Source organism: Pelophylax lessonae (genome assembly GCF_965119305.1).
Source record: "Pelophylax lessonae genome assembly, chromosome: 1".
Classification (NCBI taxonomy): Eukaryota; Metazoa; Chordata; class Amphibia; order Anura; family Ranidae; genus Pelophylax; species Pelophylax lessonae.
The window spans coordinates 16413651-16426169 of record NC_138768.1 but is presented as its reverse complement, the minus strand read 5'-3'; the positions used below and the strand labels follow the sequence as shown (position 1 = coordinate 16426169).

At 42.7% G+C, this 12519-nt stretch overlaps 1 protein-coding gene across 1 annotated transcript in view; it reads right to left on the bottom strand.

Moving 5' to 3' along the window:
• Positions 1–4062: 4062 nt before the first annotated feature.
• Positions 4063–12519, bottom strand: part of LOC309566736 (vomeronasal type-2 receptor 26-like) — a gene marked incomplete at its 3' end in the record, with an annotated part of 14457 nt that continues 6000 nt past the window's right edge. Inside the window, exon 3 of the mRNA XM_082272008.1 lies at positions 4063–4955. Coding sequence (XP_082128134.1) covers positions 4063–4955 — 893 coding nt within the window. The remainder of the gene's footprint in view (positions 4956–12519) is intronic.

The window sequence follows — 12519 nt, the reverse complement described above, 5'->3', positions numbered from 1 at the left end:
TGCCGGAGAGGGATCACACAAAAAAAAGTTCTTAAAAATTGTAATTTTTTGATAGAGAGCCAATTATTGGAAAAATTAAAAAAAAATAAAAAAATTCTTTGGATTTAGCATCTGGGGGGTCTAAAAAGTGTACCTGTGAAGTCTCAGCTCTGTAGCATGTCCGGAACCAGAAAAAATTATGAATTAGGGCTAGGGTTAGGGTTAGGGTTATTTTTATGGCTAGGCTTAGAGGGTTAGGGTTAAGGTTAGAGGGTTAGGGTTATGGTTAGAGGGTTAGGGTTAGGTTTAGTGTTAGGGGCAAGGGTTAGGGTTACGGTGAGATACTTAGGGTTAGAGTTAGTAGCCCTACCCCTACCCCTCTAACTCTAACCCTAAGCACTAAAAATAACCCTAACATTAGCCCTGACCCTAACCCTAACCCTAACCCTAACCCTAACCCTAGCCCTAACCCTGATTCTATTTCTTTTTTCTGGTTCTGGACATGCTACAGAGCTGAAACTTCACAGGTACACTTTTTAGACCCCCCAGACAATAAATCCAAAGAATTTTTTTTTTTTTAAGTTTTTTTTTTTTTTTAAGTTTTCCAATAATTGGCTCTCTATCAAAAATGACAATTTTTAAGAACTTTTTTGTGTGATTTAGTGTCTAGGGGGTCTAAAAAGTGTACTTGTGAAGTTTCAGCTCTGTAGCATGTCCAGAACCAGAAAAAAAAATAATTTTTCAGTAGAGCAGGGATGGTGGGAACCCCTTTTACACCTATATGATCTTTTTTTCCTGGTTCTGGACATGCTGCAGAGCTGAAACTTCACAGGTACACTTTTTAGACCCCCCAAACAATAAATCCAAAGACATTTTTTTTTGTTAAGTTTTTTTTTTTTTCCAATTATTGGCTCTCTATCAAAAATGACAATTTTTAAGAACTTTTTTTGTGTGATTTAGTGTCTAGGGGGTCTAAAAAGTGTACCTGTGAAGTTTCAGCTCTGTAGCATGTCCAGAACCAGAAAAAAAAAGATAATTTTTCAGTAGAGCAGGGATGGTGGGAACCCCTTTTACACCTATATGATCTTTTTTTCTGGTTCTGGACATGCTACATATATATATATATATATATTAAAAAAAATACTCAAATACTAGCCCTCAAAGGGGCTTTTGGGGACAATATATATATATATATTATATATATATATATATATATATATATATATATATATATATATATATATATATATCACAGAACAAAAAAAATTACACAAATACCAGCCCTCAAAAGGGCTTTTGGGGACAATATATATATATATATATATATATATCACAGAACAAAAAAATTACACAAATACCAGCCCTCAAAAGGGCTTTTGGGGACAATATATATATATATATATATATATATATATATATATATATATATATATATATACAAAAAAAACCTCAAATACCAGCCCTAGGAAGGGCTTTTTGGGGTGCTGTCCTTACAGCAGGAGTGTACCAAGAACACTGGCTAACAAGACCGGGAACTGTCCCCAGCTATAACAGCAGCAGCAGCACCAGCACTTTCCCTGCTCTCAGTAACACAGAAATGATCTAAGATGGATGCTGCCCTTGCTTATTTATAGGAGGTGGGAGGGTGTGGGAGGGAGGTATGCTGATTGGCCTGGAATGTGTCTGCTGACTGTGATGTTCAGGGTCAAAGTTTGCCTCAATGATGATGTATAGGAGGCGGACCGAACATCGCATATGTTCGCCCGCAGCGGCGAACGCGAACATGCGAAGTTCGCCGGGAACTGTTCGCCGGCGAACAGTTCTGTACATCTCTAACACACACACACATATATGTATATATACACATACACACATACAGGTGTGATAGGAGCAGAGCCCTATCCCTGCAAATAATTTCATTAGCGCAGGCATAGGGTTCCGCTCCTTTCACACCTATATGTGTGTATTTGTATATATACATATATGTGTATGTGTATATATACATATATGTGTGTGTATATATAACCCTACACAGAAGTTCAGATGTCATGCCTGCCTCCAAAGACGTCCACAAAAAAGCCCAATAAACGCCTGAAACAAAAAAGGCCAGGTGTGAAAGTAGCGGAGCCCTATCCCTGCTCTAATGCAATTCTAAGCCAAACAATCTTTTTTCTATGGCGGTCACCCTGGCATGGATGAGTTCGGGCACCCTGCCATAGCAGTCAGAGTCAGTTCACCCTACACTACACTATGGTCACCCTGACACTTAACACTTTCCCTACAGAAACTAGATTTTTGAATCTAACTATAGTGGAATATAGTACCCTAACTACACTAGATATCCCTTTCCTCACACTAATAATTGCTAAATGACAATTTTGAAGCAGGAGTAACAGAACTGCTTCCACTCTCTTCCACAGCCCCTGTATTACAGTGCTAGAGATTTGGCGGGGCTATCTTATATACTGGGGGGCGTATTCACTACTGATTGGCCTCTGGACCCCCTAGTCACTCCATTCACATTCCTAGCATCCTCCTGCCCCCTCAATTGGCTTTTACTAATGTTTCTGGTCCAATCACAGGCTTTTAAAGCCCAGTTCCTGTCCCATTGCATTTTGGTCGGTTCTGGTTGCCGAATTCCGAACTTTTTCCGTAAAAAGTTCGGAATTCGGCCGAATTTCGAACAGTCAATGTTCGGGTCGAACCGATGGTCGACCCGATCCATTCGATCATCCCTAATGGTGATCTCGGCATAGAAAAAAATCTTTTTAGTTGGAAGGATTGCATGAGGACTCGAGGGCATACAATGCGATTAGAGGAGAAGTGTTTTAACCTCAGGCAACGTGGGGGTTCTTTACTGTTAGGGCTACAAGATTGTGGAATTCTCTACCACAAGAGGTGGTTTCTGCGGGAAGTATGATTGCTTTAAAAAAACTCTTGGATGTGCATCTCAAGAATCAGAACATTCAGGGGTATGAAAGATGATTACGGCCACACACGCCTACACAGGTTGAACTGGATGGACTATTGTCTTTATTCAACCTCACCTACTATGTAACTATGTAACTACGCACAATAATTGTAATAAAAATAAATAGCCACACACGAGGTAGAGCACACCCCAAATTTATTGGCATACATGTACATACATGATCATAGCTAAATACTGCAGTGCAGTTTTATATAGGAAACGAATTGGCAATTGCCAGTTATGGAAACATGACTATGCCGATTTGGAATTCACTAATGCATATTCGCCTATTTGTACGCCTACTTTTCCGTTCACATGTTCACCTAGTTGAGGTCTCAGTTGTTTTAATTTGGAGTAATTAAAGGTAGAATGACTATTTCTTCTCTATTCTTAGTGAATTAGTCCCTAAGTGATTCTTCTGGTTTGATGTAATGTCTGGTGGGAGGAACCACTACACCCAGCATGGGACAAGGCTTCCAATAAACCTAAAGTGTCTGATACCAGTGGTGTCCAGAGCCCATCAAGAGAGTAAAAATTACATTCAACATCCACTGGAGAACTAAGAATGAAATGTTTAAATTTAACAATGTTCATTCTCAATACACTAGCAAAATACTAAATTTAACAATAATAGAGATAATGATATAACTACTGGTAACCCAGTGTTGCTCCATACATATTGTGGCACTTTTCCACTGCAAGTACCGACTTCGCTCTACTCGGCCCTGCTTGGCCCTGCTTGGCCCTGCTTGGAACGGTTCGGTACGGTATGGTATGGTTTGCTTTTCCACTAAAGTAGTACTAAAGTTTAGTGGGTGGGATAACAACGGGGTGGGTGGGATAACAACGGGGTGGGTGGGATTCTCTGACCAAATCAGTGGCTAGTAGTGACTGCATGCAAAGGATTGTGGGATATGGTACCGGGTATGGTACCACTTGGAACCACAATCGAGGTGGTACTGTTTTTGAGAGCCGTACCGTTCGGTTCCATGCAGTGGAAAAGCGCAGCCGTACCGTACCGAACCGTTCCAACACCGTACCATGCGGTACCAGCAGTGGAAAAGCACCAAAGCGAGCCGAACCGTTCGGTTCCATGCAGTGGAAAAGCGCCATTAGTGAATAACTGTTTTTGTATTCAGGTCAGGTCTGAACAGAATTATGTAACATTTTGGGAAAAATATACAGCCAAGAAGTCCAGAACTTGAGGCCATTATAGCAAAAACCTCCACAGTCACCATGTATTTCCCTCTGGTGCTCAGATAGGCCGGGATCATGGAAATCCAGACACTGCAGAACACCAGCATGCTGAAGGTGATGTACTTGGCCTCATTAAAACTGTCCGGTAATGTCCTGGCTAAAAAAGCAATAATGAAGCTCACAGCTGCCAGAAGCCCCATATATCCCAGGACAGAGTAGAAGCCGATAACGGAACCCTCATTACACTGAATGATGATCTTCCCCTGATAAGAGTGAGTGTCCCGATCCTGGAAGGGGGGAGAAATAGACAACCACGTGACACAGATTATGACTTGGACCAGTGAGAAGACACAAATGATAACACTGGGCAGTTTGGCTCCCATCCATTTCCTCCAGGGACTCCCAGGTTTGGTGGCTTTAAAAGCAATACACACCATGATACTTTTGGAAAGTAGAGAAGAGACGGCAACTGAGAAGATGACACCAAAAGTGGTCACACGCAGCATGCAGGTCACATCTACTGGATGGCCGAAGAACAAGAAGACACAGAGGAAGCTCAGCATGATGGAGACCAGGAGAAGATAGCTCAGGTTCCGGTTATTAGCTTTAACAATGGGGGTGTCCTGGTAATGTATAAAAATCCCCAATATTATACCAGACAGAAGACAACAGAGGATGGAGACAGCTGAAAACACTGAAACAATGGTATCATCAGTGTAGGAGAGAAACTCCACCGATTTTGGAATACACCGATCCTTCTTCTCATTTGGCCATTCTTCATCAGAACATTTCATGCAGTGTTCCCTGTCTGCAGGAAGAACAATACAAACACAATGAGCATCGGAGTCAGAACTTCTGAGAAATCTATTTTCTTGTCTTGTCTCACAGCTAGCAATGGGATATCCATCAGTACATTGCAGGAGAGAAAAGAAAATATAATAGATAAAAATCTATCTATCTATCTATCTATCTATCTATCTATCTATCTATCTATCTATCTATCTATCTATCTATCTATCTATCTATCTATCTATCTATCTATCTATCTATCTATCTATCTATCTATCTATCTATCTATCTATCTATCTATCTATCTATCTATCTATCTATCTATCTATCTATCTATTATCAACTCCTATAGGCAAGTGGTAAAAAAAAAAAAAAGGAATGTTGTACAAGCAGAAAAGTGATAATGGGGAGTTAAATCTGCCAGCCATTCCCTCTCAGTGTTCGACTGCTGAAATCACCGTATGTCAGTGCCAAAAGCCATTGTATCTGATCGCTGCCAAAGCAGTTCAATGTCATCATACCAGTGCAGTCAGTCTCATCAACACTAAAAAAAAAAACTCTCCTGCGCTCAAGTGGTGTGTGATGAGGGAAAATGAGTGTTCAATGGTCTTTGTTGGCATCACTTGTGGTCTTGCTGCCCTCTCAGGACCAAGGGTATCCAAAAACACTCAAAAACAACAACAAGAGAGGGGCGCACTGACCTTGTGCATTACCCCTAAAAAGGTTTATTAAAATCCAAAATAATACACATTACACTCACAAACAATTGTAGATAGCACACATGTAAACATGATCGGACAAAAGATCTCCAAGATAGCCAAGGCACTCCACTGTGCTGGATAGCATGCTAGTGTTGGCACCAATCTGCTATGGCTGACGCATTTCAAGGGTGAACCCTCTTCCTCAGAGCCAAAGAGTGCTATTGCTCTGAGGAACAGGGTTCACCCTCGAAACGCGTCAACAATAGCAGATTCGTGCCGTATCCAGCACTGTGGAGTGCCTTGGCTACCTTGGAGATCTCACCATGAGGACTTTGTAATTGGCCTAGACTAATGTGTTGTTTATAATCCCCCAGTGCACCATGTCTGACCATCGGGCCCAATCTAACCCCTCTATCGCCTCTCCCTAATCTGTCTCCCATGCTCTTTGATACGGTAGTTTACCCACAGGGGTAAAGAGAAAGGAATGCAATTCTGAAATGCTACCCTTCTTTCCGGGCCACCTCATACATCAATTTTCATTAAAAGGTTCTCGAGATTTCATACACAGTGCATTTGAGGGTGTGTAAAATTTGGTGGTAGCAAAAAAGTTTAGAGTGTGGCAGTTTCATATTTTTCTGCAGATATGCAAGTGTTTTGATTCCACTAGGTCCTATCAGATATACAATCTTGCACAGTCCCTTATTAATCCACCAGGAAAACTCCTGACGTGATTGAGAGGGGCCACAGGCATATGAGGGAATCGAATAAGGGAAAGTTTGCAGGCCATGTCCCAGAGCCTAAGGGAATGTGACAAAGTGGGGCTCATAATGGCCCTACGATCCTTGGAGGGGTGCCATAATAGGAGGTTGAAGTGATGTGGAGAACCCGCCTGAGCCTCAAGTGTGATCAAGTCAAGTCTATAATGCGAGGAATCAATTGAGCTGTATCTTTGAATGTGGGGAACCCCCCCAATCCCCTTTATATTTAGGAAAATACATAACACAAACTGAATCGGCAAATCGACACCCATTAGAGCTCCAAATAAATAAAAAAAAAAATAACAACTGTACATTCTTCAAATAGAGAAGGAGTATGGGAAAAGGCAGTCACTGAAATACAACATCCTGGGAAGAACTGTCATCTTGAGAGCTGCTATTCTACTGTAGTGGAAATTAATAGGGCTTGGAACATAGAAACCCGCTTCAGTGCGCTCAAGATTATTACGCACCAAGCTCCATTAATAGCTTGTACTGAAAAGGACAAATGCACCGCTCTCCTGTATAACGATTTACCAAGCGCTCAGCGACAAAGAAAGGAACAGACGCGCTGGGTCATTTTGATGCCATCTGCCGGGTCTCTCTCCATTGGATATGTATGTGTGTGCATGTGTGTAAGAGTAAGTGTTTGTGTGTGAGAGTTCATGTGTGAGAGTTTATGTGTCTCTCCATGGATGAAATGGCTGTGTGAGCTGTTATGTGAGCTTGTGTCTGTGTGTGTGTGTGTGTGTGTGTGTGTGTGAGCTTCCTGTGTCCTCTGTCCTCTGTGTGTCTTCTGAGCAGGGCTGGTTTATTTACAGCAAGTGAGCAAAAGGAAGTTACAAGGAGTGGCTTCACAACCACCAATCACAGACATGTATACATTCAAAAAACACAATAGAAGCTGTGGAGTACACGCCCATAGATGGACACGAATGAACAAAAGGCTCAACTGCCATAAGAAGCACATGGATTTTCATTGTTCATTCATGTCAATCCATAAACATGGGTCCATTACTTGTTGGTGGGTCTTCATCAAACATGATTCATATACAAACCATTTTTGATAGTGACCATTCTATTTGTTCCAGTTGATGAGGCTTTATCTGCATAAGATAATAGCAGCAGCCCCCCTTAGTCACACAGATCGAATGTGACTATAAGAAGCCATCTATTAATCTTGGTAAAATAAGAATTTTCGTATCACAGACATATCTCAGCAGCGCAGGGCCCTGAATCGCAGACATAGATCTGTGCGATAGACTCTCTTTGCTACAAGTATTTTGCCATCTCATCCATTGGAAGATTTTCACCAGCAAGTCTTTCCTGCAATGACAGTTAAAGCGATAATCACTGTAAATGGTGATTATCAGTAAAACTTGACACTGGGAGACATTATGACTATTTAAACTAAAGAAATGTCTATCAAAATTTCCACAACACTACCCAACCAGGAGAGGGCAGACTTTTACCAAAGTTTTAAATCTGCTTCTACAGAGGAGTATAAAGGCACATAGTTGGCTTGAAGGAGCAAAGAAACATCAGAGGTGAGCTTCACTCCCAAAATACGAAAGCTGATGAACACACTATTTAAACAAGAAGTAGGCTTTGATATTTGTCATGAGTGGGGTAGAGAGATGAATATTAGGCGCCAATTTAGCTTGATTCACCATCAGGCCAGAGATAGACCCAAAATTGGATAACAGTTTAAACAAATTAGTCAGGATTACCCCAATTCCGTAACTAACATTAGCAGATCATCTGCAAAAAAAGGCACATTTACTTATACTAACAATTCCTTTGATGTCTGGATTTGTTCTAATTGCTATTGGCAGTGTTTCAACAGCAATAATGAACAACAGCAGAGAAAGGGGGCAGCACTGCCTAGTGCCTGTCCTAATGTGTATAATATTCAAATTGTATCTGTAAGCGACTACAATAGCAGATGGATTGGAATATAGGGCTCCATGAACAGTAAGAAACTTCGGACCAAAATTCTGGAGATGCAGAACATGGAAAAGAAAGGGCCAGGACAGGGAATCAAAGTCCTTATGCAGGTCCAAAGAAAGAAACATTCTGTGCCATGTCCCCAATTTATCCCAGTCAGAGTGTAACAGAGATATCAAGTCCACAGCCCGTCAATTCTAATCCGCTGCCTGGCGGCCCAGGAAAAGCCACCATAAATAATGTGTATGTAGTTAGCTAGAACTTTGTTAAGAAGTTTAGCATATATGAGGTGTGTAAAAAAAGTCTGGTGAATGGTATCAGAAAACAAACAAAACAGAAGATACAAACAAATTATAATATACTCTTCCTGTAAGTGGGACAAAGCAAGTGAGGCAATTGGAGCACACCTGCTGATGGGCGGGATGTGAGTAACATCCCGTGCTACCAGTAGTTATGGATTCCTCCAGAGTGTTGCTTCCACCCTTCCTCGCTGTACATACAAATAGGAGTGGTGTCGCCGTGTGTCCACGCCCTCCGTTGAAGTCAGCCAATGACGAAACACGTTAGAGCGTGGACACGCGGTGACCATACCAACGTGACGATCCGGACGTCTGACGTCACGCCGAACCCGGAAGTCCTACGGCGGTGGTAGCCGCGGCTTCGCATCCGCAACGGGACAGCGGGAGCCGTACAGGTAGCCCGGATTGGAAACATTAATAAATCATTGGATGCTTTCTTTTTAATCTTGTTTGTGAGTGCATTTTTTGTTGGATTTGCTCTGAATAAATGTGTGTTGACGGAATTACACTATGAGAGCATTTTTTCATTTGCATATTATATAACATCCATGGAGTGATCCAGCCATCATCTTTGTGGAGATCCTGAGCTGTGTCAGAGGGATTTATCCTCCTGAGTGTACATCTTGTTTGGCTTTATACCCCCCTCAGTGAGGTACGTGGGCACTGCTTGGGGGGCATGCCGGTGTGGTGAAGGTGCACAATTATTTAAATAAGAGCACGTGAATACCTTACACAGGATATTATCACCATAGATGGTGCCAGCAGGCTGGACTGTCCCTCTCTCTTTTTTGAATATGACGCATTATGGACTATGTGATCAGTTGTAAAGCGCTGTTAGCGTTTACATGTGATTTTATTATATGTACACACCATTTTATTATACAAACAAACTACCTTTATCGGCCTTCAAAATAATCACTGGCCTTCAAAATAATCACCATCCTTCCCAACTGACTTTTGGCAAAGTTCATTAAGCTTTTGGAAACTGTCAGCAAAGGCCTCTTTAGCAATTAATCTCAGAACCGCTGTCACACATTCTTGGATTGCCTCCACATCCACAAAACATTGTCTTGACCTTGGACTTTTGCAAGCGACTCTTTTTGGGTTGCGGGTAATACAGTGAACGCCTTTCCATCGTTTGCTTCTTGGATTCCGGATTGAACTGGTAGCACCAGGTCTCCTCCCCTGAGACAATGGTTTGCAGAGAGAATGGATCCTGATCACAATGGTAATGAAATCTCCAGAGGTTTTCATCTGTTTTGCTTTCTTTTTGTCTGTCAGCTTGTGCGGCACAAACCGGGAACAGATTTTACACCCACCCACATCTTTGCGGACGATGGTGTGCATTGTGTCTTTGCTAATGCTCAATTCCTTCACCATCAATTGTAGAGTCAGCCACCGATCTTGTGCCAGCATTTGTCTTACTCGATCAATCATGTCTGGGTTTCGGCTTGTTGAAGACCGACCAGAATGTGGCTCATCCTCGTCGTTTCCTTCCTGTCACAAAAGCATTTGAACCAGACGTAAGTACATTTTCTGTTCACGGCTTTCGTCCCATACACTTGCACCATAATTTCATCTGTCTTTATTGCCGTTTTCCCCAATTTGTAGTAGAACGTGATGTTCACTCATGCTCTATTGCCCTATTGCACTGTGACCCTACCTCTCACACTACTTTAGACTATCACACTTAGGTTATCTGTATTAACATGTTGGTAAGGTAGGTGGATGCTTTAAAGGAACAGAAGGAGGCAGGACATCAGCTGGATGTGATTAATACAGAAGATGCTTAAAGGGAATATACAATGTTTGTTTCTGTTTTATTTCAATCATTATTTAATGGAGATCAAGTACAACTATATGACAAACATAAGAAAATAAGTCTTCATCCTCGCATTGAATCCATACAGAATACAGACCATTGGAGAATACAACACTCTTTCTGAACTGGTCAAATAATGGGGAGGACTAAATGGTGGAAAGGGTTCATTATTCTTTTAGTCCTTCACTATCTATTGGAGTTTCCAGGGTTGAGAAGGCTGGTCCTTGGTGGGTACTACCACAGCAAACTTAGTAAAATGATCCACAAAGATTTGGGCATAGCAAAATCCAGAGGGGGAAGTGTAAGCTGTAAGGAAGTCCATCGTCACCAGCTCGAAGGGTTCCAAGGTGGTGATAGACATTGAGGTGGTCTTTTCTAGATAAGCTTTGTGCATGGTGCAGACTGCACATTCCTGGCAAGCCTATTGCACCCACTCCACCAGTCATGGGCAAAAGCCCCTGACCAAGGTTTTGGTACAATCTGCCCCAAAATATCCACTAGAGGCATGTGCAGCACTCGACAGACCTTGAGAATGTGCGACTGGGGAGACTACAATTTGTAGAATGTCCCGCTGTTGAGTGGAAATGTGTGTTTGCTGATACAGTACAGTCAGTCCCACTGCTTCAGGGTTGCTCTCACTGTGTCTGGCAACCTCTTTGGCACTCCCGCAAGGATGGTCTATGCCGGGGTAAAAGGAAACACTGTACCTGTGCAAGGTCAGGGTCCTTTTACTTGATCAGGGCCCACTCCTCAAGGTTGTGGATTTCAGTGGTCCCAGCATGGGAGTTTGGTTGTTGCCCCCTGAGGAAACAGGAGGAGGTGTATGTGGCTAGAACCTGGATACCTCCAAGTGCTCCCGACTTAAGTCTATGCCCTCCCCTGGGCGTTCAACCAGATAGCAGGAGAGAGCATCCGCATGAACGTTAAACTGACCAAGTTTACATTTTTTATCTTGGTTGGTGACCCTTCCTCTGTTCCAATGCTGCCAACTTGGCTTTTCCAGGCAGGTGAGGGGGTTATTGTCTATGAGGACCTTGATCTCCACTGCCGCAAGGTAATCGGCAAACGTATCCGTGATGGCCCACACCAGAGATATTAATTTTAGTTTAAATGAGCTGTAATTGTGGGGGTTCCGCTCTGTGGGCCACAGACTGCAAATTGTGTAGGCGATCACTCTTTCACATCTATTCGGTTCCTGGGTGGGGATGGCCCCCAGGCCTTGTAAACGTTCATCCTTATATACTCTAATAAGGGGTTGAGTAATCGGTGTATGCCAAGAGAGGAACAGAAATCATTAGCTTCTGTGCATTAAATGCTTGCCTTTGTGGTTTTCGCCATTGGGACTGGATTGACAGGGAGGATCCCCACTTTTCTGGGATGTCTAAACAACAGCTGGGTAGGAGGTGCGGTGATCTGTGTGAATTTGGGGAATGAACCATCTGTAGTATCCCACAAGTCCTAGGAAAGAGAATAGTTTGTGACAGTTTTGTGGGGAAGCCACTCCCATACCGCCTGGGCCTTGGCCGGGTCTGGGGAGACCCCTCCAGCTTCCACAACATGCCCCAGATATTGAATTCTCTGATACACCAGTCGGCACTTGCTGGGCTTCAATTTCAAACCGTATTGGGCCAGACAGGTGAACATCTGGTCCAGGTGTGATATGTGGTCCTCTAATGATTTAGAGAAAATAATGATACCATCAAGATAGATTAGCACATTCTTGAAGTTGTAGTCCCCCAAACACTTATCCATCAACCGTTGGAAGGTACTTGCGGCATTGTTAAGCCCAAAGGGCATACGATTTAACTCAAACAGTGATAAAGGCAGTTTCTCCCAATCTTGTTCCCTCACTGGGACTTGCCAGTAGCCGCTCACCAAGTCAAGCGTAGAAAAGTGTTGGGCCTGGCCCAGTGCCATGATTAATTCCTCTACCCTAGGTAGGTGATAGGCATCCTGGTAGATGAAGGAATTCAACTTGCAATAGTCCACACAGAACTGCAAGCTGTCATCTTTCTTCCGTCAATGAGCTGTGACTCTCTTGGAATACCCCACTCTGAAG